This window comes from Triplophysa dalaica, chromosome 6, assembly GCF_015846415.1.
Source record: "Triplophysa dalaica isolate WHDGS20190420 chromosome 6, ASM1584641v1, whole genome shotgun sequence".
Classification (NCBI taxonomy): Eukaryota; Metazoa; Chordata; class Actinopteri; order Cypriniformes; family Nemacheilidae; genus Triplophysa; species Triplophysa dalaica.
The window spans coordinates 1,234,823-1,259,980 of record NC_079547.1 but is presented as its reverse complement, the minus strand read 5'-3'; the positions used below and the strand labels follow the sequence as shown (position 1 = coordinate 1,259,980).

The window sequence follows — 25,158 nt, the reverse complement described above, 5'->3', positions numbered from 1 at the left end:
TAAATACATCATGCTTGAATCAGTCAGATTAAAATCATCTTTATAAAGTATTTGTATAAATTGCAATATCTTGCAAAATGTGAAAATGTCCTACCCTGCATCGCTTGAATTACCACACAGCAAAGCATCTCTGCGGCCGGGGAGGTAATAATAATTGTCTAAATGTAAAGAAGATATACGTCAAGAAACACAATAAAAGACCTAGACCCCACACACACACACTTTTTATAGTATGTTTCTAATTCAAGCCATTCCTTCAGCTTAAAGGTAGTGTATTGGTCTAGATTAAACATAGCCTCTAAACATCACTGTCTGCGAGACAAACACACACATCCTAAATGTGCTTGAAGCTCTGGATGACTCATTTTTCTTGGGCCAGCAGAGTTCACCCGCGAGGAACTGTCACGTCACACAGCATCTGAGAGAGAGAGAGAGAGAGTCTTCACTTACTGCTATCGCTGATGTAAACCGTCCAGTTGAAGGTGTAGTTATGCAGCTCTGAGCTGAAGTTTAATAACGCTGTGGTGTTTTCCGTGACATTGCCCCCTGGCCTTCTGACGCACTTTTGCCTCAAGTTTCCCATGAAGAGCTGCAGTCCGATCAGAGCAAACACGCTCAGACAGAAGACCGTCAGGATCATCACGTCTGACAGCTTCTTCACCGACTGGATCAGAGCGCCAACGATGGTCTTCAGCCCTGAGGGACACGCACGACGGTCACAAACGCTTTCCGTACACAGTGTGAAAATGCTACGTACACGACTACGCAAAGCTGGTTTTAAAATTTTCGCTGTTATTTAATAGGTAGTGTTTCTTTTTTATTACAGCATTATTTACTTAAGCCATTTTAAACGTGTTCGATTTTTTTCACACTATGCCACTTTATAGTTGAACTCTGGAAAGGACATAAATGATTTATATTCCAAAGCTCATAACAAAAGTCAGACAACAGTTCTGTATCACAAATATTTATTTCATATTGGGAATCAGAATCGAAATGTAAATATGTCGGCGTTAATAATGTCAAAGCAAATTAATAAAAACAAAATAGTTTCTTGCATGTGTCGTAATTGTGACGTGTCAATTCGAATTTTCATGCGACAAAAATTCAGCTTCAGAAGATCAGCACATGACTTGTAAGAACTACTTTTATATATAAGAACTGTGCGAAGAGTCAAAATGCTCTTTTTGCATTCATGAAATAAAACAGCACACACGTTTAAAATGACGTGAGGTGAATGATATTACTTAATTTTTGGGTGAAAAAATGTCCTATTTTAAAAAAATAAAGATCATATAAATTAGTAAAAACAAAAGCTTTCGAATCAAAAGCTTTCGATGTGTAAAACACCAAAACTTTTTAACATAGCAAACATTAAACATTAGTGTGCGTTAGTTGAATGAATGTTTGCGTATTAACAACATTAAAGCATGCAGTGTAGAAGCGTGAGTGCAAGTATAGTGCGTGCATGCGTGTTTGTGCACGTCATGGCAGCGTCCCGCCACGCTTCACACACACCCGCACGCACGCACGCACGCAGCACAGCATACACATAACAGACACAGGCGACGGTGCGCATGCACATAAAACAGCAAACAGAGGAGAAGAGAAGAGCAGAGGGTCTCAGAGTCTCTATCTCAGGCTATAGGCTTTAGCAATGTCTCATGCAAAAGTAAAAACAACACAAATCAAAAACGCCCAGTTGTCTATTTCCCAAGGCACGACGGGAGAGCTTTCCCGAGGTGCGATGCTCTTTGGGAAATAACAGAGCAGAGCCGGTATAAGGAAAACTAGAGAATGCGCTTCTCAAAGCCTGGAATCCCGTGTTTTCACGGCCGGGCGGATTCCGGCTTTCTCTGAATGAGCGAGAAAGGCCAGCGGAGAAGGGGATGGAGTGAGCGAGAACTCGGATGGCGAGAGCTATCCCTCACCTGGAATCACGGATATAGTTTTGAGCGCTCGTAAAACCCTGAAGGTTCTCAGTGCTGAGACATTGCCCAGATCCACAAATTCTGTTACATATCTGTAGGGAGGGGGTCACACGCACACACGCACATACAAAACACACGCACGCACATGTTAGGACGGGACAGGGCAGCAGAGGGATACGTCACACGGAGACACGTGCGTTTGCCCACACACGCATGCGCACGTCTACGTACACACACGCACACATCCCTTACCTGGGATGACCGAGATAGTTTTCAAAGCTCTGAGCACTCTGAAAGTGCGGAGAGCTGACACATTGCCTAGGTTTACAAACTCAGTTACATACCTGTAGGATCAAATAGAGAGTTAACACGTTGCACACGCACTCACACGCTCCACAACCACACACACAACCCATTCACCCGCATTCGCCAGCTCAGAAAACAACACGTCCAAAACTATCCGCTCTCATTATGGGTTCAGGAAGAACAAGTACTATACAGTATCTCATATGCTTTGAGAAATCATGAACATCGGAGACGAGTGCGCTCACAGATACTCACGCCATCAGGATGACGCTGAAATCCAGCCAGTTCCAGGGGTCCCGCAGGAAAGTGAACTTCCCCACGCAGAAGCCCCGCGCCAGGATCTTAATGAGAGACTCGAAGGTGTAGATCCCTGTGAATGTGTACCTGCACACACGCAAACAACGGCTCACCGATGCCACTCCAATATGACACACGTTTATGCTCATTTATCTCGGGTTGTAAGGTTTTGTGAAAGATGCGACTTACTCCACATTCTTGGCCCATTCTGGGGGATTGCTGAGGGTCATGAAGGCGCAGTTGGTCAAGATTGTGCACATGATCACAAAACTGAACATCGTGAGACTCGGTCAAGGAATACGCAAACAGAAACAAAAACACAGACATAAGCCCAGTCGGATCACTCGCTGTCTAAAAGCATACGAAATGGAAAACAGTGGTGAGAATTCACGCGATTCACTGTTGTGGTGTATTTCTCATACAGTATTCTGTCTTGTTTTCCAGTACAAATATGTAAATGAGGGATGAACGATAAATTATCGGCCATATTGGTATCGGCTGATAGATGGTCATTTTTAATGTTATCGGTCGATAATAAAATATAGGCTTGATATACATTATTATAGACGATAAATCATAAATCCTTTCTTCTGGATAATCTTCTTCAGCTCAAGCTGCTCACAGTTCAAGTACAGTACTGTCTTTCTGTCGTGATCATTCACTTACTGCTATTAGCAAAACATTGTTGATGTAGATACAGTATTTGAATGTGTAAATTATAGGAACAAAAGCATATTGTTGGAATCAGACTGCTGTCTGAATGCTTTATGTCTTTAGAGCTGTTAGACACGTGGCTATTAAGAAAGTTTTTCTAGGTTGCTCTGGAAGAACATCTATAATTTAATATTTTTAAATAAAAATGATACCAGAAATGTTTTAAGGTTAAAGAACCGTTAACTAGTGTAAAGTAGGCTTGGTACATAATGAGAACTAACAGTTAGCTTGTTTTCTGCAGTGAATGTTTTCAAATAAAAGTAGTTGTCCACTTTTCGCCTTTTCTTTCAGTCTTAGGGAATTTTATAGTAATATTCAAATACTGTTTATCGGCTAATATATCGTTAATCAGCGTTCAATGTTAAAAAATGATCGGTTACCGTTATTGGACAAAATTTATATATAGATGCATCCCTAATGTAAGTATTCTCAAATCATGGTACATTTACTTAAAATGACATTTTTGACATTTCAAATGACATATCAAGTAAATTACTATAAAAAATAAATGAGTTGAAGCCTAAAGCAAGATCAAATATCTGCCAATAGAAACAGTAATTTAATTAGTGTATAATAGTGTGTGATAACATTAGCATAAAAAAATAACATTAATAACTAAATTTTGGGCAATTTTTTTTAACTAAAGTTATTTTTGGCCTGTTTTACCTTTAGAAGAGGGGTGGGATCGGGAAAGCACCACGAGTGGGGATTCGAACTCGAGTCACCTGAAGAGCAAACGCACTTTGCCTCTTACAAATCCATCTATTTTTTAACATATGTACTAGAAAACAAAACAAAAACTACGAAGCAATTATTTTTTTGCCAGTGTGCCAAGTCTGCTGTGTCTGTTTAGAATTCGTCTGTGGCACTCAGATAATCAAACACACAAACATATTTAAAGTCCCCGTGAACCGGAAGTTTCGATCGTTTTTACTTTCGTATTTCTCTGCGATTTGATTGTTCAAAAACAGATGTTGCATTTTGAATTGGAACTGAGAGCACTTGAAGGGGAGGAGTTAACGGATGCTCCGCCCAAGCCGTCTAACATACATCATTTCAGATGGATAGATATTACAGGACGGAAGAGCCTTTTCAGATTTTAAATGAAGATTATGAGGGCACACGCATTTAAAAAAGAGAACGACCCACTTTGATAAAGTGTAACCTGAAGCAGACTTGAGAACATTTGAATCAAATGTTTCGATCCTATTAAGACGCTTGCTCACATCCATTCCAGTGATAAAGGATATGCATGCACCAGGATCTTGATAGAGATTCTCCTCAAAGGATTGAAGGGGCTCAAAATGTACACAGCCGGCGTAGCGTTAAAGCGGAATATTGTTTTCCCGCGATTCAATACTATAAAGGTCTGAAAAAAGAAATAAATGATCATGGTTACACTGCAAACCATTTCCTTCACAACCTGTTTTTCAATCTGTTACAACAGCCGTTACGTAACTACACACGCAAGAGTCAAGATAAAGCTTAACACGGCCTTCCCGGTATTTGTCTCATTTGTTTCTCGTACTTTTTGGTTGCTGTAGTAAGTGTCCAGGTCCTCCAGCGGGACGGACACAAACTCGGAGGGAACGTCTCCGTAGATAAAGGGCAGGGACTTGCCCGCCTCCAGATCGCTGTTGGGTTTGGGCCCGTTTTCGTCATCATCATTGGTCCGTCTCTCGCCTTTGGGCCGTTGGGCTGCCTCCTCTGCGATGCGATGCTCGATAGCAGCGAGAGACTCGGGCAGGAAGGGCCGGAAGCTGTCGGGTCCGGATGGAACGAGAAGCTGAGCAGCCATATTGACATCCTGCTCTGGTAGCTGCACCAGCTGATGTCAGGTCACTCTGGGAGCTGGAGGAGAGAAATCACACCATCAATAGACATCATACAGCGGCACAAGTAGGAGGTTAAACCCTGGAACTGAGCCATTCCTACACGTGAAATAACAAAACATGAATTTCTCCACCTGTCGATTGACAGTTCCTCAAGTATTAACACCCTAACTGCATTTACAATGGGTCATTACAGAAGTTAGTATCTGTTAGTATGTTCCTGCTAAACGGGCCCAGGAAAAGATGTCATGTATTTTGTGGAACACAAATGAGGATATTTTGAGAAATGTCTCGGTGGTTTTGTCTTCATTCAATGAAAGTCAATGGGGTTCAATGTTTTTTGATTATCAACATTCTTCAAAGTATCTTCTTTTGTGTTCTGCAGAAGAAAGAAACTCATTATAGAATTTTTACTTTCGAGCAAACTATCCCTTTAAGGTTAAACTGTGTATCCACAAGTTTCCTACACCACATGACGCTTTGCGCAAAAGATGGGAGGAACTTCTGGTTCAATGTTAAAAAACGCATATCTCCTGTATTTCAAGTCATTCGTTTATAGCTGAATGTGAACTAAAACATAGACAGCACTTATAGACTACATCCGCATTCTGTCCCATTCTTTATTGATTCTATTGTTGTGGTGGTTAAGCAATTATGGAAGGTTTTCTATACATGATGTCGATTGTCTACTATTTAAAAATATGGTAAATAAAAAATGTTTGTATTTGTTATTTTTTGTTAATTTAGTTCCACTTTAAACAATTTTGTTTTAAGCTTTTGTCCTTTTATAATTTATTTGTTTATTTTCTATTTTGCTACATAAGATTAATTAATTTTTATTTTTGTTTTTGATTATTATTTTTATTTCAGTGCTTTAAACTTATTTCAGTACATTTTTAAAACACAGTAAAAATTTATTTTAGTTAAACTTTAAGTTAGTCTTTTAAAACTGTACCGTCCCTCAAAGGAGCAGTACGCTTCAGATCTGTGTGTGAAACGCTCTTTTTTACCACGTTACATAAGCTTTGCCTGGATGTAAGTGCAGCCACAAACAGCTGGTGTTGCTCATCAGTTTAGAAATGATTGTTAATAGATCACCGCATGAAACCAACAGTATTACAATTTTAAATATTAATCACAGTCTCATTCTCAGTCATCAGAATAAGTTATTCAAGGTGCTTTACTACTTCCGCCGCTTCGGTTGTACCCACGTTCATTTTTAGAGTAGCGCCCTCTGGAAACTTGTGAATATAACCCCATAAAGACTTTTCCAAATCAAAATATTGAGGTCTTTGAGAAACATAAATAATGTAAAAGAATGAAAAACAACTTAATAATAACCAACAAAGAGTATGTTAGCATTCATACAGTAACATTAGATTCAGATTGTCTGAACACAGGATGATGCTACCAGCTCTGTGGGGTACAGTTGACCAGTGATGCCTGTGGGTCAGCAGCCTGGCGCTCTGCCCTGAGACCTGTGACCAGACCTGTGAGAGCCAAACTGGGCGTGTACTCAGAACATGTCAGCCCCGGGGGCTTCATGACCCCAATGAACTCATGAAAGCAAAAAACTGTAAATAGAAAAACCTTAATTTGACCCCTATACAATAGATAATGTAATGGTCAATAATTAAATAGAGCTGCCAGAAGTCATTCTATATGCTGAAATGAAAAGACTTTTGCTACTCTTGATGGTGGATTCAAGTTGGCAAAGATTAACATCAACCCCATCTGCCTTTTCAACCCCATCTCTGAACTTTTGGAAAGTCTGTTTCAATTCATTCTTTTAGGAATGTGTTGCACATAATACTATCCATAATTCTAGTTCACCAAACCATGTCTTGCTGTAGCTTTGAGACCTGATTTAGGAATGTAATGCAGTAAAAAGTACAAATTCTCAGTAAAATTATCAAAATCAATCTGTTCTATGATCAACTGCAAAAATAGAATTTTGAGGTATTGAAATTAGTTTAGAATGCAAACAAAAAATAGGATTTCTTTCACACACTTTGCTACAACACAACAGTTGACAACGCTTCAAACCACCCACGATGAACACTGTTTCCTTGTATCAAATAACAAACGCACACGTTCTTAATTATCAAGATATATTCAACTGAAATTATTTTTTGGCTTTCTGTTTGTCTGTCTTTCTTAAATCACGGATGTTGTGCATTCAACACGCATCCGTGAGATTTCAAGCCATATTCAATATACCTTCCAAATAATGATTTCCACACAAAATATCCCTGTGTGAGCACAGAAGTAGATTCAGTGTGTGCAATCGTGACTAATATTGAGCGAGCAATTGTGTGAGTTAGCTTGGTTGTCTATGTGTGTGTGTGTGTGTGTGTGTGTGTGTGTGTGAGCAATCTCTCTCCCAATTGTCACCCAGCCAGTTCGGCCTGTTCCCTCTGAGGACAGAGGTAAAAACAAGTCCCTCAATCATTCATCCATCCATCCAACTACACAAGAACTCAACAAATGATTCACTTATTCATACCCCCAGAAAAAAAGCGGGTTGAGCCTCGGGGGTGCCATTAATCCCAGCCATGCCCTGTCTCCAGGGTCAAACCAAACCTCAGAGACCACAGGAGGGGGATATTTGGCACAATTTAAGTATACAGTAGGCAGTCCTGAAAACTCTTGGATGATTTTAATGTGCTTTTAATACAAGAGACTGTCAATTTAAGACTCCCGCTGGTGTCATAATAGTGGCGGTGTGGCAGCAACACAAGAGGTGGTTCTCCAAAGTGATTTAAATTAGCAAATGGTTGAGAATATGATCAGATATTAATGACCATTATTGCACCACAATTCATTTCAGTCGACGAATCGTGCACAAGTACAGATCTGGAAAGCCTCTATGATTTCCAACAGATGTGAAGAACGTGACCACAAACTCACAGTAGTTCTATCTAACCTCTATATTAACGTCTCATTCTGACACCAAACATTTTCATTTGTAGTGCTGATGCAAAATCGACACGCTTTATTCTCAGCTGGGCGTTAAAACAGTGATGTTTGGTTGTGGTCGATAGGGATTTACGACCACTGCTATCCATGGTGCTGAACACACAGGTGCGCGCGCTTCGGCGCACGTTCGCGCACGCTTTATCCTCAATGACCTTTTCTAAAACAGACACACGTTGACGCTTACGTATTTGACACAAGTGATGCTGGGAATAAAAGAATAGTGCTTCCCACTGTCACTGCACGTCTCAATGCCATTACGATGAAAATCCACAATTTAAAAATAAGTTTATGACACTTCTCATGTATGGCGTTTGAGTCCATATGTTCAAACAGTCCATGTTAAAGAACAGCCTGTTCTTTGGCAGTTCAATGACTGATTAAAATAACTGATATTATTCATTTGAACAAAAAAGCTCCCCTTTAAAACAACACACCATTAATAAAGGACTATCATTCATTTGAGCACGTTTTGCTTAAGTTCTGTTTCAACAGGTCAAACAATTGTGCGTCTTTTGAACCAAATGTAACAATTAAACGATGGGTAAAGTCACATGTTCGTTAATGTTTATCAGAGTGCTTATTTTTCCCGCTGACTATCGAAAGAAGTCCAAGGTGAACTTGAAGGCCTTACCTCTATAGATGTGGAATCATCTCGAGCGCAGGGGCGAAGCAGCTGTCGCCATGTTGACGTCTCCGTTTATTTCTATACGGAAGGCTCAAGGTCCACCCAACGCGCAGCGAACACCGTTTACACGGCCATTTCTAAAGCTTCATGTCAAGAACAGCGCCCGGGGCCACCACATTTCCACTTTAGACGAGCGCGACTGACTAACCGAGATTGATGTTATTCCACGTTATGCGAAACCCACCCAAAGGGTTAAACGGTGTCTAGGCGACAGAGAAAACGTCTCTGGGCGTGCCTTTTATCACTGACCAAAATATCTTCAACGCACCTCAAGCTTGAATGAGCTTCGCATGAGTAAAGGTTCACGTTGACACTCAAAATGCCCACAGATTGATGTCTTTGGGTTGTGTTTTTCGTCTCTTCCCGTGTACAGTCTGCGCGACGGTGGGTGGGTGTGGAAACGGGAAGGTGGAAGGAGGGGGGTCGCGTTTGCTCTCCTTTTCAATGACAATCATTATCAATACAATTAATGTGCTATAGGCGGCCATGACGTGTCTGGTGAAATGATCAAACAAGAGTTTGTGTAACATTCATCTATTAAAACACCTGACAGCCGTCCTTTCCTCAAACAGCATCTCTCCTTTTTGATCGATCAGCCAAATTCAGCAGCAGCAGCACCACCATCTCCATAGGCAACCAGCGGACAGAAGCCCAAACATCTGTCCGCTTTTCTAACATTCACATACAAATCCCGTGTAAAACCACCGAAATGGCTTAGAGGAATAATGCCAACGATCCAAATCCCGTTAAAAACTCTTTATATCATCCCGGCTCATTCAATTTATTGCGCACACATATGCCGAGCTCTATGATCTCTATACGCATGAGATGAATTGTTGTTTTATGTCTTTTCATCTTAATCGCATTGTGTTTGATGTTCAGACGGTGACCTTTTAATGAATGTAGCTTCACAATCTATGTTTGCCTAAGGACCTGTCATTAACACGAATTGCCTTCTGTCACACAAATACGCCAAATATACATTTGTGACACCAACAGCGATTCATATTTCCATATATCTCAGGCGTCGTAATTGTGTCGTTTTAATTTCTCAGTCCTTTCTAGACGTTTATGAATGAATATTTTACCCACCATAGCGATGCCCGTCAGGTTCGAACCTGGAAGACGCGATAATTTCCAATAACTTCTTTTTTCTCTCTTTAACTTCACTCGTTGCGCTTTTCTCCCATTAAAAGTCGACCAGGTTAAGAAGACGCGGCGATGGTGTTTGTATCCATTGGGCGTTCGCAGCTGTCAGTTTGTGTCCCCAAATATCACGGATGATAGTCGCTTCCGGTTATCGGTGGGAGTGACGCGTGAGCGAGCCTGACGATTCGACTCCGGTGTCAATACGGATCTATTGCTTGGATCCGCACGTGAGGACCTTGCCGACCCCTGTACGACAACACGCGGCCTATCTGGGGGTAAATATTTACCAATGTGGGGGGGGGGGGTGTTTTTCTTCTTAGATTAGAAAACGTAATTTCAAAGGTATAATAATTACCTTTGTTGCGTAAACTGTTTTAATTTATATTTCATGAAGATGTTTTAATTAAATGCAAGACTGAAACCTCATTGTTGTTTTTTGTTATGTCTATTAGTTCATTACACGTTTTAGAAATGTTGACTGATATGTGTAGAAAGTGTTTCTATTTCCCTTAGGCTATATAAAATCAGTTCAATGTATTAAAATTAGTTCCTCAGATTACTTCATCGAAGTTCAAATATATTTTAAGTAGGACTATAAATAATGCTAGTATTGTGAATACTAGTTGGGACTTGGCTGTATACTTTTAAGCACACTACACCTGCAAGACTGGAAACCTTAAGAACACAACTAGTTTAACGCGACGTTTTTCTGGGAAGTGCGTAAAGTACATTTCTGAGAAAAACACGAAAATTCTTATTTTAGGTATAGAATAGTTATACTCATAGGACACTTGAATAAACTCCTTTATAATGATATGATATCATTTTTAATTGCTGGACATGATTTTGGAGGTTTAATTCATTTTTATGATAAGTATTATTTAATAATATAATGAATAAATACGTCAAATGTAATTTTGTGTTTTTTTATCTTGTTTATAGCTAATTGATCTGCTTACCACACGTGCAATAGGTCACAGGAATTTGTTCAGTAATGATAAAAATGTATAGTTGGTCAAATAAATACTTAATCTTGAATGCAAAGCACTTTATATATATACGTGTGTGTGTGTGTTTATACAGTATTTGTTACAGAAAATGCACGCCCTTCAAAACTGGAAACGTGCGCATTTTTATTCCTTTCCAGGCTTTTAAATATGAGGTTCAGTAAAGTGTTCTTGTGTTAGTGTAGCGACTAGAGCTGTTTATTCCTGAAATCCACAAATTTATCAGACACGGTCAAAATCTTTTTCCACGCTTGATAGAGTGCCGCACACTGCACCTGAGGCGCGGGAGAGGCACTCCGATCGGAACAGTGCGCGGGCGTCCCCTTATGGCAAAAGTGAGTTAAGTCAGTAGTTTTTAAAGAAGCACCCCAGTTTCCCCACTGAGCAGATTTAAGGTTATTTATCAATGCTGTGAATCTTGTCTGCGTCTCTGCTGGGGTTCTCTTTGCTTACTCATTAAATATTTAGTAGAAATGATAACGCTGAAGGATTCGTATGGTCTTCGGCTTAAAAATAAATACCCAGTGAGGATAAGCGATTTACTGCATTAGCGATTCCCTTGTGCCAGCGCATCGCGCCTCCGCAGGGCTCGCGTTGATGCATGACGCATCGCGCTGGTTTTGACATTCACCTAGCGCCCCTCATTAAGCGCGCTCGCCCGCCGGGTGTCATCCAGACACAGGGCGCACAGATCACAGCACAGCCAGGGACACAAGCTGAGTAGAACAAGAAACGGGCCAAGAAACATGGTTAAAAGTCCAACATCCGTAAAGCGTATTAAATTAACGCGGGCACTGTATATGTGTCAAATAGAAATCGAGTAGATGTCAAAGTTTAATAAAACAAAACATAAAAATGATAATAGGCCTACTTAAAGTGTTAAAATGATATACATAAGATGACTAAAGAGGGAAGGAGGTCAGAGTTAGTCTGTGCAGCATTGCTCACTCTGGCTTCATACTTTTCAAGATAAGCATTTAACAACAATTTCTTGATCAAATCTATTACAATTTCATTGCTTATAGACTTTATTATCCACATCCATAATGTTTATTATATATCTACCTTCCCTTATTCGAGAGTCAAGCACGCTATTATATAATGCATTTCCTTTGTTTTCTTCTTTATTGTTCCTAATCAAGTATGTACTGATGCATTGTTTCTGAACAACAAGAACTGAAGTTAAAGTCTTTGCATTTCTGAATTATATTAAAATGAGAAGTGAAGACATTATTTGCTCAATCAGATGACTCCATATTTTAATCATGATTTTTATTGTGTTTTCATGTTTCATAGTGTTTTATTGTGTCAGTTAGCAGTTTTTGTTATTTATTATATGGGCTACTTCAATGAAAACATCCCCGCCGCAGTTTAATTATTAATGGAATGCACATTAAAAACACATGATTAAAAAAACAAAGTTATCTGTTTAAAACTTTACAAGTGCTTCTGTATCATTAACATTTTGTATTTCAGTTGTAAAAGTTACCTGCAATCTAAACCAATATGCGTCATTAGGCAAGCAATGGCGGCCTCTATAGGTTAAGATCTACAGTACATGTTGATTTTTTCATATCTTTTTCTGCAAATCAAATGTATGTAAATATGTTCTCCCCGGTGTAACTATTATATATTTGCAGTTTATAAAAAAAATTGAAATGAAAGTAACAAGGCAGTTACATTGGCACTGTTGTGTGGCAGCACGCACTTTCATTAGAAAGACAATGTTGAAAATCTCTCCTCACCCGTCTGACACCGAGCACCCACACGGTCAGAAATGTCTGTTCACATTCAAGGAAATAAACAGTTTAGTGAGAGATGACATGGTGACCTGGGGGGGAGGGGTATGGAGGGGGGAGAAGTGAGGTCATGTTATCTACACAAATGTAAACTCCTACACAAGGCTATATTTGTGCGCTTATCTTTAGGTATGCACTCATCTGAAACAATGAGAAAGTTTTTCAAATGATTGAAGCAGTTTTTCTGACACATGTGTTACACAATCCCTTTTACAGTATGAGATATTCACCTGTCTGCAGAGCTGTGGCTAGGAACCACTCTTGTATTTTTATTTACTACATTTTTAGCTCAATTGGTAGAGTACTGTATTAGCAACTCAAATGAGTTTTGTCACACATGCTGAAAAGAAATGTAAAGATTGGATTAATCTGCTGGATTAACATGAAAAAATGATCTTCATCAGTTGCAAGTTGTATTTTCTTATAATTTCACTATTTTTAAAATTGTCATGTTTATGTTTCTTAAACAAACATATTTTTATTATGATAATGTTTCATATTGTCATATAAAGTTCTCTAAGTGATTTTATTAATGTAGCATGAAGATTTATATCTCTAGAAATTAAATTAAGACTACTATCTAAGGCAACGCTTTTCTAAACAATGGTAACCACAAAACTGAAAAAAATATAACAAACTCTTCTAAATCTCAAAGATAAATGAACATTAAACACTAACAAGATTTACTCTTCACTGTAAAAAACATAAACAACACTTTATTTAGAAAATAACGTACGCAAAGCATGCTGGGAAATATAATTGTAACAACTAGGCAGAGGATTTATGTTAACACAAATAATTTATGTAGTGCCAACGTGAACAGATTAAGCTACACAGCTGAAAATGAAAAAAATCGTGTTGTGACCAAATTTTACTAAATTTTTGGAGATGTAACTTATTTAAATGAATCAAAATTTGCTGGACAAGCAGCAAAAAAAAAAATCTGTCACTTTGGATACATTTTGTCCCTGATTACTTAATCACTGTACACATCCGTTTATGTTCATGTGTGCACGTATATGCATTGTCATACTAATGTCCACAAGCCTTTCTCTCAGACACCAACTTTATATAAATAAACATCTGCGAAAATTTGTTCATTTCATGAAATGCACTTAGTTGGTATTAAGTTGACCAATTTAATATGTTAAAGTCACAGTACCTCTCTCTCTCTCTCTCTCTCTCTCTCTCTCTCTCTATGCGTGTGTGAGAGAGAGGGATTTGTTGATGTCATTGAACTGGGCATGTCCATAAGGTACTGTAGAGGATTAGACAGGCTTGTGTTCGCACCTTCCCTGCTGCATTGCCTAGAACTTCACATCGCGTCTTCAGGTTCATCTGAACGCCACAGAACTGACGGAAGACTGTAAAGGTAAAGAAGTTTCACACATGCTGCAGTAAATGCGCAAAGTTTTAGCGTTAAATTCTTTTAATGTCCACATGCGCACCGGTGAGCTGCTGATATATAGTGCTTAACTTAATCCTCTGCTTCATGTAACAGTAAACTACAACGCTGAATAAATGCGTGTAACACCAAGTGTTTCAACTATTAAAGCATCTCGAACAAACTCTTTGCTGAATTACAACATCTCGATTGGATTTAAATAACGTCATGGCTTGTTTTGTGAGTACATTGGTTGTGGATTTGCTCACCATTTCGGTTAGATTCGCAGCAGGTGCTCGTCAAGCGCGTTTGTCGTAAATCTCGTGGGAAATGCGCACAGTTTGTGAAGCGTCACGCGCGGTCAGCTATGGCATGACGCTCCAACGCGCGCGCTCAGGACACACCCAAAGGCGTTGACACACATCAGGTTTCCCCAATTTGACTGTGACTTTTATGTTACTTTCAGGATATCTAGTTGATATTAAAACACCTCTGGTTAACTGTTGGTATGACTTAGAGAATTCATGTTGTTGATGAAATGAAATTAATTAAAAACCAGGTTACATTCGGTTGTTTTATACAGTATTTGGGTCAAATAATATGTACAATTATTTTTTTCCACAGAAGTTGAACTACTATTGAAAAGCATACTCCAGCATTGTTATTTCAGCCCAAATATCTCATATTTATGGATAAACATTATCTGAACTTTCTGTTTTTAGTTTTATAGATTTCAAACATTCTACGGCACAATCATGGACCCTCAAGAAGACTTGACAAACAGGGACATCACTCTGAGGATTGAGCTTCCAGGAGGTCAGGAGACCACAGCTACAGTACACGGCAGGTGAGAGAGAGAGTTGAAGAATGACTGTGATGTCCTGATCTTAAATATGTTTATGAATCCTCACCTTTAGATGTGTGTGTTTGCAGTAAGCCAGTGATGGACGTTCTGGTGATTTTGTGCGCTCAACAGCGCCTCGTTCCATCAGATCATGTCATCAAACTCATCTCCACCAATCAGAACCACATCAGTTTCAAACCCAACTCTCCGATTGGCTCTCTTGAGTTTGAGAAAGTCCTCCTGCAAGCTAGAGGAATGGAGGATGCTAACAGGAAAAAGCCTCATTTGCCTGTGGTGAGTCTAGTAGAAATATTGTTTCATCATTGTATGGCAGGTCTGATGTCAGCTGGTAATTGTGGGTTTATGCACCTGTTTTGTTTTTGTTACATCACTTTTCTAGCCAACAGTTCGTCTTTTGATAAACTACAAGAAGTCTCATAAAACAGTGGTGCGGGTCAATCCCAGAGTGCCGCTGTCTGAGTTGATGCCCTCGCTGTGTGAGAAGTGTGACTTTAATCCAGATACCACCCTCTTACTGAGGACGCACCGGTCACAGGAGCTTCTGGACCTCACCAAAACACTCAATGACTATGGAATCAGAGAGCTGTACGCCAAAGACACGAAAGGTCAGTAACACTGGGAACCAGAAGGTTGTTGGTTTCAGTCAGTCCGTCCTTTTAATAAGTGTCCTGCAAGTCATTTAGGTGAAAAGCATCTGAGAAAACTTGGTGCTTATTTATAAAGATAGGCTACAGTCTTTATAACATAAAATAGTTAATCAAATTGACTTAAAGGGGTCATATGACACGCCTAAAAGTAATATAATGGTTTGTTTTAGATGTAATGCAATGTGTATACACAATTTAAGGTTCAGAAACTTTCCCCTGCCTCTACGAAACGCGCAGATTTTTTACAAAGCTCATGGCTCTGAAAAGCGTGGTCTGCTATGATTGGCCAGTTCACCAGTGCGTATTGATTGGTGGAATATTGCAAGCGTGTGAGGGAACATAACGCCTCTGACCATATTTGGAACATCAGGTTCTTCTTCAATTGTACTGACATGTACTCCACCTTACTTGAGTATAAATTTGGGCAGTCTAAGTCAAATCAGACCACCAACTGACGTAGATTTGTGGGGGTGTGGTTACACGAGGCGTTTCAGGTCTGGTCTGGGTGAGCAGTCGCTTTCGAATGCATCTTTTGTTCCAACACTTACATTTTTGCAATTTTACGTTTCTAATACATGCATGGGCAACTTATAACACAGCAAAGACATGTGTTCACGCCATATGACCCCTTTAATGTTGACTTGATATTCAGAAGATAAACGTATTAAAAAGGTCCTAATGTTATATTCCTAATGAAAAACATATGTCTGGTTAAGGTCAAATGTTTTTTGTGGTTGTTTTTTAAAGCATACATGTTGTGCAATAAATTGTTTAATTATCTATTACTTCTAGTGGTTTCAACCGATCACTGCGCTGATCCTGTGTCAACAAAAGGTACACAAATCCCCCACTAACCTACAATGAAAACACTTGAACATTAGCACACTGTTCTGTATTTTATATCGGTCCACAATATTGTGTATTTGACATAAGACATGTTGTGTGTGTGTGTTTTCAGTTGTTGAAACACCAGTCAAAGAGAAGAACCAGAGAGAGAAGAGAAGCAAAGGATTTTTTGGCTTTTTTAAGAAGAGCAAGAAAACATCTAAGCAGGTTTGTGTCACACTTTCCGCCTGTCTTTCTGGTTATGTGTCTGTCTTGCTGCACACAGTTGCATCTACATGTCTGCCCTCCTGAGCACTTCGCCATTTTTCATTTATTTGCCTTTTGAAAAATATTTGTGATGATGCAAAACTCCAGGTGCATTAGTGTTTAGAATTGTAATCATTTTAAATATCCATTTTATCATTACTTTATATTCATATTGGTGAACGTATATGCTTTAAAATGAGTGAGCTGCAATGCGACTTGTTTTTAATTATTATTCTTTCCTGCAGGTTTTGAGTGTCAGTGCTCCAGGTTCTCCCGAGCTGAACAGCCGGCATGCGGTCAGACAGACATGTCTCAACGGTCACTCCACTTTACCTGCGGATGCTGCAGACATGCCCAAGAAGAGACCCGCTCCACATGCTCCTCTGATGACATCACAGAGAGTCGGCTGTGAACTTGATTACAAAGACTTTGCTGAACTTTCGGAGGGGGACACATCTGGAAAACAGGTGGGTGTGAAGTGAGGATTGCCCCATTAGTCCACACCTGGATTGACACATGTGACAATTTAGATCACTTGGAAATAGAAAAGAGGAGGGGAAGGCAATACTGTTTAAAACAATACTCTTACATTTATTTAGGTCCTTACAAATTGTCATTTTAGTTTGATGCAGTGCATAATGGTCATAAGAATTATTCATACCGTAATAAATTCTTCTCATGTTTCTGCTTGTGTATCATATTTGTTGCATGAATGCGCAGACATCAGTTTTACAGTCGTATAGCTATTATAACGTGTGTGATCTTGCTCAGGGTCTACTCGGTCGAATATCATCCACCGAGTCCTCTCTTAAAAGAACTAAACGGAAAGCTCCGCCCCCTCCATCTGATGGCCCCTCCCCGTCTGATTCAGATAACAAAGGTATGCGTTCGTTTGTGTACATAAGGTATCTGCATGTGATTTTTTTCAAACCTGTACGTTTTTATATACAATTTATTTTAATCTGATCCATTGAATGCTTATCATGCCACTATCTGCTTAAGTATTTAACGTAACTTAAAATGTTCTTTCTTATAAATTATTATAGTGCAAAAAATAACAGAGTCTGTAAATGTACAATGGTAGAGGATTGCGTTCGCAGCGTGAAGGTCATGGGTTCAAACACATACTGATGAAAATGTAAAGCTTGTCATGCACTGGAAGTTATTTTGGTGTGTAAAAAAAAAGTGTGTAAATGTCTATCAGTGTTGGATTAATTGTTGGCTCTTGTTTTACACTGTTCTACCAGGAGGTGGCGTTTAACCGGCTCTGTGGTGTCTTTCCTTGTGTTGTCCTTCTTGTTTCTGCTGTCATCAGTGATGGTTGTGTCTTTGTGTTGTTTTCATTACTTGCCTTCATGTCACTGTCTTCTGTTATCTGTCTTCTGTGAATAGTGTCACACTCTGATTGTATCAATTCAGTGCGATTTGTCCTAATTCTCTAGAGATCTACACACTGTGTTCTTGTTATCTGACAATGTGATGAAGTATTATTTTCTTTAGACACGCAGGTTTGTCTGAATCATTCTTGTCTGTGTGAAGAACAGTACGTTATGGTTTGGGTTTCGTATCATTTGAATACCTTAAAGTGTTGGGACGGTTTGTTCTAGCGTATGTAATTAGGCGTGAAGCATAATCATGCTTTTTCTATTAAAATATTTGCGCGCTAATAACAGTGCCTTAATAAAATAATACAAATTCAGTCATGATTTATTCATCCTCATGTAGTTTTAATATGTATATGACTCTTTCTTTAGTGAAACACAAAAGAAGATATTTTGAGAAATGTTTTCAATCAATTTTAGTTAAAGATGTTCGGTGTTTTTTTTATTATTCACATTCTTCAAAATATCTTCTTTAGCGTTCTGAAAAAGAAAGTCATGCAGATTTAAAATGACATATGGATGAGTTAATGATGAAAGATTTATTTTTCAATGATGAAAGATTTATTTTTCAATGAACTATAGCTTTATTTAAATAACTGTGCGGTGGTTTTATCAAGTGTCAGTTAAAGTAAATTTCAGTAAATTCAGTGAAACTGAATATAGTCCTGAATAGGACGCCATCTCCCTTCATTTTTATTTTGTTTGTCTGCTTTATTTGTCTGAATATTGTACTGTCTAACCATGTGCTCTTGATTTCTTTGTTATTGTTTCTGTGTGCTTCCTGTTTGTTTGTTTTTCCCCCAAAACTCTGTCAACTGTTTGTTGTTGTTGCCAAATAAACTGCTGATATTCTCTTTACTAAAACAGATCGTCTTTAAATAAATGAAATGAAATACTTTGCATTGTTTGTTTATTGTGTGGAGAGATGAGATACAGTATAATGTGATAGAACGGCTTTACAGACACGAGGGTGCACAGCAATGTTACCACAAGTGTATGTTATTATATGTTTTGTTTTACTCGAGTAGAAAATGCAGATGACGACAACAATTCCGACAAATATAGAGCTCACGCAGCCGGCCGTGGCCCTGCGATCGCTGAAGTTATGAGTGAACTTGTGGAATCACTGCAGGCTCGACATCACAGAATGTTGTCTTCTGAAAAGTATGTTTGTTTATGTTTTAAGAGATGTCTTCATTTTTTTATTCTCTAAGGTTTGTCATATCTGACCTAAATCTAAAGATGTCAATGTAATAACAGACTCCTCTTCATTTCCTCTTTAGTTCTCCAATCGTCCAGCATCAAGAGTTTCAGGCTCCTCCTGGCTGTCATCTTTGGAGGAACTCCTGTGAGAGAGAAGGTTTGACCACCTTCACCGTGGTTCCTCAGAGATGCTTTGAGGTGTCACCGACCCAGCAGATATCAGAAACCGAAACAGAACAGGACCTGAGCGCCAGTGCCCTGGAACACGCGGAGATCCACACTGAAGAACCAGAAGAAGAAGAGGTCCAAAGTGAACTTTTAAAAAATGCTTCAGAGATGCATTTAGAAAAAGAGAATCAAACACGGACGGACTTCGAGAGGGAGCAAATCAACAATGAGCGATCTGTTCACCTGAAAAACATCAAAAAAGATCTAGAGTCTTTCCGGATAGGCTTGAAGAATCTCAAACCAGTTGTAAAAATGAGTAAAATGACAAGGGATGCTAGCGAGTCAATTCATTCAAATATAGATGAAAGACAAGAATGTGCTCCGGTGGAGACCTGTAAGGAGAAGAACTGGATGGAGGAATACAAAGAGAGGAGAATAAAGTTTCTAGGTGGTGATGGTAAGATAAATAAAGATGCCCAGGGAAAGATTAAAAGAGAATTCCGAAACTCACAAATGGAAGCTAATGATGAGAATTTCCCATCACCGCCGCCACCTGTCTGCTGGTATGAGATTAACGGTGGTGGAGAAAACAACAGCGATCAAGAGATGGAGACTGCCACAGATGCCCGAACAGGCAACCGGTGGCCAAACCGTGAAAGTCACCTTGACCAGGATGAAGCTCTCGATTCAAATACCATTTACAAAGGTGACTCGCACCTCTCAAGTCCAAAAGCCCACGCAACCCAAACCAATCCTGAACCGGAACCAGTCGAACACAGCTCAGTTCCTCGACCTCCTGGACATCCGTCTAAATCCCGCACGGATGCTTGTTCTCTTTTTGCTTTGGCTGTATTTCAGAAGGCCAAACATTGCAGCCCCGGGATGGATCTCAAACACAACAAGAGGTGGGACGTGAACAAACACACACACACATAGAGAGTAAATAAAATCCATAAAATGTCAACAGAATGTTATATTCTGGAGAAGTGTAATTGGCGATTCATTCTTTATTTCTTTAACAGCATACGGTTTGTAAAATCAGGTGTTAAACTTTGATTTCCGAAGTGGAACATTCAGTCAGTTTCTTGACATTCTGAACGCACAAAGTTTATGTCTTGTAATCCTGTTAGATTCCTGTCGGATGACAAGGAAATGTGTTGGTTAGGTCATTGGATGCATCTTGACTTTGTGACAGTGTTATGAATGAGTTGTGTATAGTTTGTCATGTATGTCTAACACCCACCAGTTTTCGCTTTGTTTATTAAAGACGTGTCTTCCTTCCTCTTGGGGTGTTTGTGTGAGTTTCCGTTCATGTGTTTAGCAATTTTCGACAAAATATTCAAAAGCATTACAGTGTGCTTGTTTTGTTTAAACGCCTTCATAAATTAGAAATAATAACTCAACCGATAAAAGTTTTAATCACAGATAACAATAAACATATGCACGGGGTGTGTGTGTGTGTTATTCTCTGACATGAGACTTGTGCTTTTTCTCCAGGTAGATAACGTTCAGTCTGAATGAGGTGTTCATCACCAGAAGATTGAATCACTTTCTTGGTTTTATCATTGTGATTATTTTGCTTTGATGATGAATTACATTTTGAAAGCTTTATTTGTTTTCACCAAACTTATGTTTCCATGTGTATTCTTTCTCATTTCTGGAATTCTGTCAAGATGTTTGATGTGTTCCAGGAATGACGTCTGATATGAGCATTTCCAGCATTTCAACTGATGGTCATAGAAACAATAATATGCCAAGTCTGAATATGTGAACGCTTTATCATGTCTTGTAAATATTTTGTGTATTAATGAAGGCTTGTATTTCTGAGGTCTAATTCCCCAACATATTTTTTCCTAATGATGTTTGATGGCTTATTTTTGTGCATGAATAAATAAAATATGTTTACAAACCTTACATGGAAGATTTTTTTCTCTGATTTGGAGACCATAGAAATAGCAATGAAATAAAGTGCAAAATGCATCAGTTATGTATGTCACTCTGTGTTTGTTCATTGTTTTATAAATGAACGTGGTGGTTTTCTATGGCCACAAGGAGGCAGACAATGTTTTACATTTGCTCTGTCCAGAATTGAAATGCTCTGTCTGGTGCTAGTGCACATTCAGTCCTGTGCTTAAAGGGACAGTTCACCTTAAATTTCATTCTCATCATTTATTCATCCTCCTGTCATTCAAACCTGTATCATTTTCTTCTTCAGATCACAAAGGAAGATATTTTGAAGAACGTTGAGCCAAACAACATTGAACCCATTGACTTCCATTGTATAAACACAAAATCACTATAAACACAAAATCACTATAAACACCAAGAAATTTCTCAAAATATCTTCTTTGTGTTCCACTGAAGAAAGAGTTACAGTACATACAGATTTTGAAAATATACCAGGTCACATGGCTTTCTCTTCTGTTTCCTTTATTTCTGTTCTAGAGATTGAAAGATTTGGACAATATTGACTTTGTGTAAACTCCTCATTGCCAAAACTCTGAGCTCGTTGTATTTCACCAGCTCTCCTCCATTCTCACGCAGAACAACCTCCCGGACAGCAACCACTCTGGTTTTAAGAGCGATCTTCCACCGAGTCTGAACTGCTCTCAGTCATTGAAGCCATGAGACTGGAAAGAGCAGCCTCATCCTACAGGGTCTATCTGCCTCCTTTGACACCATTAACCACTACATCCTCCACCCATCCTCGAGGCTATCGAGTTTATGGAATGGCGCTACAACGGTTCAAGTCCTACCTCTCAGGTAGGTTATTTAGAGTATCCTGGAGAGGTGAGGTCTCGGAGTCACAATATTTCAATACAAGGGTGCCTCAGGTCTAAGTGCTTGGACCGTTGCTCTTTTCCACAAACATGACATCCCTAGGTTCTGTCATTCAGAAACATGGCTATTCCTATCACTGCAATGCTGATGATACACAACTCTACTTGGCATTTCAGCTTGACGATCCGACTGTTTTTGCAGGCATTTCAGCATGCGTGAGTGACATTCTGTCTGGATGAAGGACCATCACCAAACCTTGCAAAAACGGAACTGCATGTAATCCCGTCAGACACAAAGACTCATCACAACCTCTCCATTCGGAAATGGAGAAAGGTGGGAGCAGTAATCGATGATCAGCTAAACTTGACGGATCTCAGCACCACCGGGTCCTGAAGATTCATCCTCTACAACATTAGGAAAATCAGACCTTTCCTGTCCAAGCATACTACGCAATCCTAGTCCAGGCTCTTGTTTTCTTCCCTGAATGGACTGTTGCAATGCGCTACTGGCTGGACTTCCACTTCCACTTGCACAACCAAACCTCTACAGATGATCCAGAATGCAGCGGCAAGAGGGGTCTTAAGTGAACCAAAGAGAGCACACGTCACTCCTCTCTTCATTAGGTTACATTGGCTCCATATAGTCGCTCGCATAAAATTCAAAGCTCTGCTCTTGGCCTACAAGACCAGCCCTGGTTCGGCATCCCCATATCTTCACTCACTAATACAGACTTATGTACCCACCAGATCCCTGCGTTCTGCAAACGAACAACGTCTTGTAGTGCCAACCCAAAAAGGGGAAAAATCTCTCTCACGCACCTTCTCTGGGTCTGTTCCACATTTGTGGAATGATCTGTTCGCTTCTACTGTACAAGATCAGCTGCTTCTGTGGCCATCGGCTGAAAACGCATCTCTTCCGTCAGCACCTGAACGATTAGATATGCCTTCTATTTCTTTTCTACTCTTTCTGTCAATTGCTTTGTTTACTGTGATAGGCTAGTATGAGACAAGATTTTTTACTGCACTCTTCTGCCTTTTGTTGTTCTTATGTTGTTCTAATTGCTTCTATTCTTTACCTTATTTGTAAGTCGCTTTGGATAAAACCGTCTGCTAAATAATTAATGTAAAAAAAAAATGTGGGTGCGGAACAAAATTTTTGGGGGTGACATATTCCCTCAAGGAAGTCTTCAGTGTTCTTGGTTTACACTTAAAACGCATTAAATCACTGGTTCTGATGCAGCTCATGTACCCCACCGTACTGTCATCATCTTAAAAGCCCAATGTTGAGCTTTTTGTTTGATCTATTGACAGAAATGCAGTATAATATTCATGTGTTCAGAGGTGTATGAAGATCTTACATAATGAAGCAAGTGTGTGAATGTGCAAATGTGTAGTGCTTCGAAAGAGAGGGTTGGAGTGAGCCGTTGGTTGCAATTTGCAATCTCAACACTAGATGTCACTAAATTTCATACACTGCATCTTTAAGAATGAACACAAAGATCAACTCACAGAGGAGCGCAAGTGGTCTTTATAAACCCACTACACTCTAACATCTAATCTGTCCATCAGGACAACATGTACAGACTTTATAAAACCAGCGAAAAAAGTTGTTGATATTACTTTATACTCCAGGCAATCAAAGAGATTGAAAGGATGAAGTTTATTTATTTTCCGTGCTCTTTGTTTGAAGAGAAATCTCTTTCTCTCAAGGCCACGCCAGTGTGCCGAACGGCTGCATCGCCACCTTCAAGACCTTCAGCCATTTCACATTTCCCTCTCATTTTCCAGGCGTGTATTCTTGCCCTCCTCGAGCACCTCTCAGCGGTGCGTACCAACGCTTTTCCAGCAGGCACGGCTGATTGAATAAGACCCCGCTAAGCACAATGAAGGTCTTTTCATAAAATTGGGCTATTGAAACCCACGTGTGCCTATAAACACTGCTGGGTATATGTTAGCCACGGCCGTTTGAGAGATGGGGTGGTATCGGTCATCTGACCTGTACACGTTTTGTCTTTTATAAATCTATGTGTGATAATGTGTGGGTGAGGGAACTGAATTCCTATTCAAATATGCACCTTGTGTAAAGTCCATCACTCGTGCTTGAGACGGACCAAACGTTTACTTGTTTCCCGGCGGAGTGGAGCCTAGCTAACCTTCCTCATCAGTATTCCGGCAAGTTTGTGGCACACACACTTTCCGCCGGCCACTGACGCCAGATCAGCGCTCCCTCAACCCCCGCTCGGCGCAGACACACCCGGCGAGAGCGGCACGCCGCGAACACTCATGAATACTGATCACCTAAAGCCCTAATTAACAATCACAGTCAAACTCATTTACATAAAGTCTGTCTCGGGTGGAACGGACCTCAGATGAAGCTGTCAGACACACATCTGCACTTAAAATCCAATGAAATATATTGATTAGAACGCTGGAGGCCTTCGACTTGAATGACACAGCAGACGTTTGAAAGAACTAGATTTTGTAGTGTTGATATTCTAGGCATCATATATAAACATGTTTTATTTCATGTGTTCACACAACAATGTAAAAAACGATGAAAAAACGGGGTTCAATGTTGTTTGTGGCAGCTTGGGGTAGATTTTTTCCATGTAAAATTACAAGTTTATCACCTTTTCCTTGTAAATTTGCAGCATTTTCTGTAATTTTACCGTATTTCAAAAATATGCGCGAAATCCAGGTTTTTACGTTACAGTAAAAACATTTTTTTTTTTATTGAACCCTAACAGAAAAGCCACACTTTTTTGTGAGACGTTTCATGTGAAATTCATGTGTTTTTTCAGTTTGATGTCAGCTAGGTTCAACACACCTGTGAATGGAGTATTTTTTTGTAAAACGAGTCATATCAATATAAATCTGAGTAAATAAGTTAAAGTCATGATATTGTTGCTTTATTTCATCCACATGTGTGTAAAAGGAG

At 39.5% G+C, this 25,158-nt stretch overlaps 2 protein-coding genes across 5 annotated transcripts in view; one reads left to right on the top strand and one right to left on the bottom strand.

The window, feature by feature from the left end:
• scn1lab (sodium channel, voltage-gated, type I like, alpha b) overlaps positions 1 to 10,035 on the bottom strand; it is a 32,969-nt gene extending 22,934 nt beyond the window's left edge. The window contains exons 1-8 of one of the 2 annotated variants that reach the window (XM_056751135.1): positions 9,837 to 10,035; positions 4,777 to 5,099; positions 4,500 to 4,617; positions 2,724 to 2,814; positions 2,493 to 2,621; positions 2,184 to 2,275; positions 451 to 696; positions 95 to 158 (exon numbers count right to left, since the gene is read on the bottom strand). In XM_056751135.1, coding sequence (XP_056607113.1) covers positions 95 to 158; positions 451 to 696; positions 2,184 to 2,275; positions 2,493 to 2,621; positions 2,724 to 2,814; positions 4,500 to 4,617; positions 4,777 to 5,046 — 1,010 coding nt within the window. In that variant the 5' untranslated portion in view covers positions 5,047 to 5,099; positions 9,837 to 10,035. Of the gene's footprint in view, positions 1 to 94; positions 159 to 450; positions 697 to 1,931; positions 2,024 to 2,183; positions 2,276 to 2,492; positions 2,622 to 2,723; positions 2,815 to 4,499; positions 4,618 to 4,776; positions 5,100 to 9,836 lie in introns of both variants that reach the window. The other variant, XM_056751134.1, reaches the window with a different exon arrangement.
• A 3,900-nt stretch (positions 10,036 to 13,935) lies between these two features.
• Positions 13,936 to 21,314, top strand: cobll1a (cordon-bleu WH2 repeat protein-like 1a). 3 transcript variants are annotated; one of them, XM_056751138.1, is made up of 11 exons: positions 13,936 to 14,071; positions 14,806 to 14,930; positions 15,017 to 15,221; positions 15,328 to 15,553; positions 16,388 to 16,429; positions 16,554 to 16,648; positions 16,933 to 17,154; positions 17,459 to 17,567; positions 19,098 to 19,233; positions 19,353 to 20,345; positions 20,938 to 21,314. In XM_056751138.1, the coding sequence occupies exons 2-11, from the start codon at positions 14,839 to 14,841 to the stop codon at positions 20,939 to 20,941; spliced, it is 2,124 nt and encodes a 707-aa protein (XP_056607116.1). In that variant the 5' UTR covers positions 13,936 to 14,071; positions 14,806 to 14,838; the 3' UTR covers positions 20,942 to 21,314. The 3 variants fall into 3 exon arrangements, with proteins under 3 accessions (XP_056607116.1, XP_056607114.1, XP_056607115.1); XM_056751136.1 differs by having other exon boundaries at positions 19,353 to 21,314; XM_056751137.1 differs by lacking the exon at positions 13,936 to 14,071 and having other exon boundaries at positions 14,700 to 14,930; positions 19,353 to 21,314.
• The last annotated feature ends 3,844 nt before the right edge of the window (positions 21,315 to 25,158 follow it).

Coding starts and splice junctions, on each gene's coding strand:
- cobll1a (XM_056751136.1), top strand. CDS start 14,839: ATGGACCCTCAAGAAGACTTGACAAACAGGGACATCACTCTGAGGATT. Junction 15,222..15,327: donor AAAAGCCTCATTTGCCTGTG/GTGAGTCTAGTA, acceptor TCACTTTTCTAG/CCAACAGTTCGTCTTTTGAT. Junction 17,568..19,097: donor GTCTGATTCAGATAACAAAG/GTATGCGTTCGT, acceptor TTACTCGAGTAG/AAAATGCAGATGACGACAAC.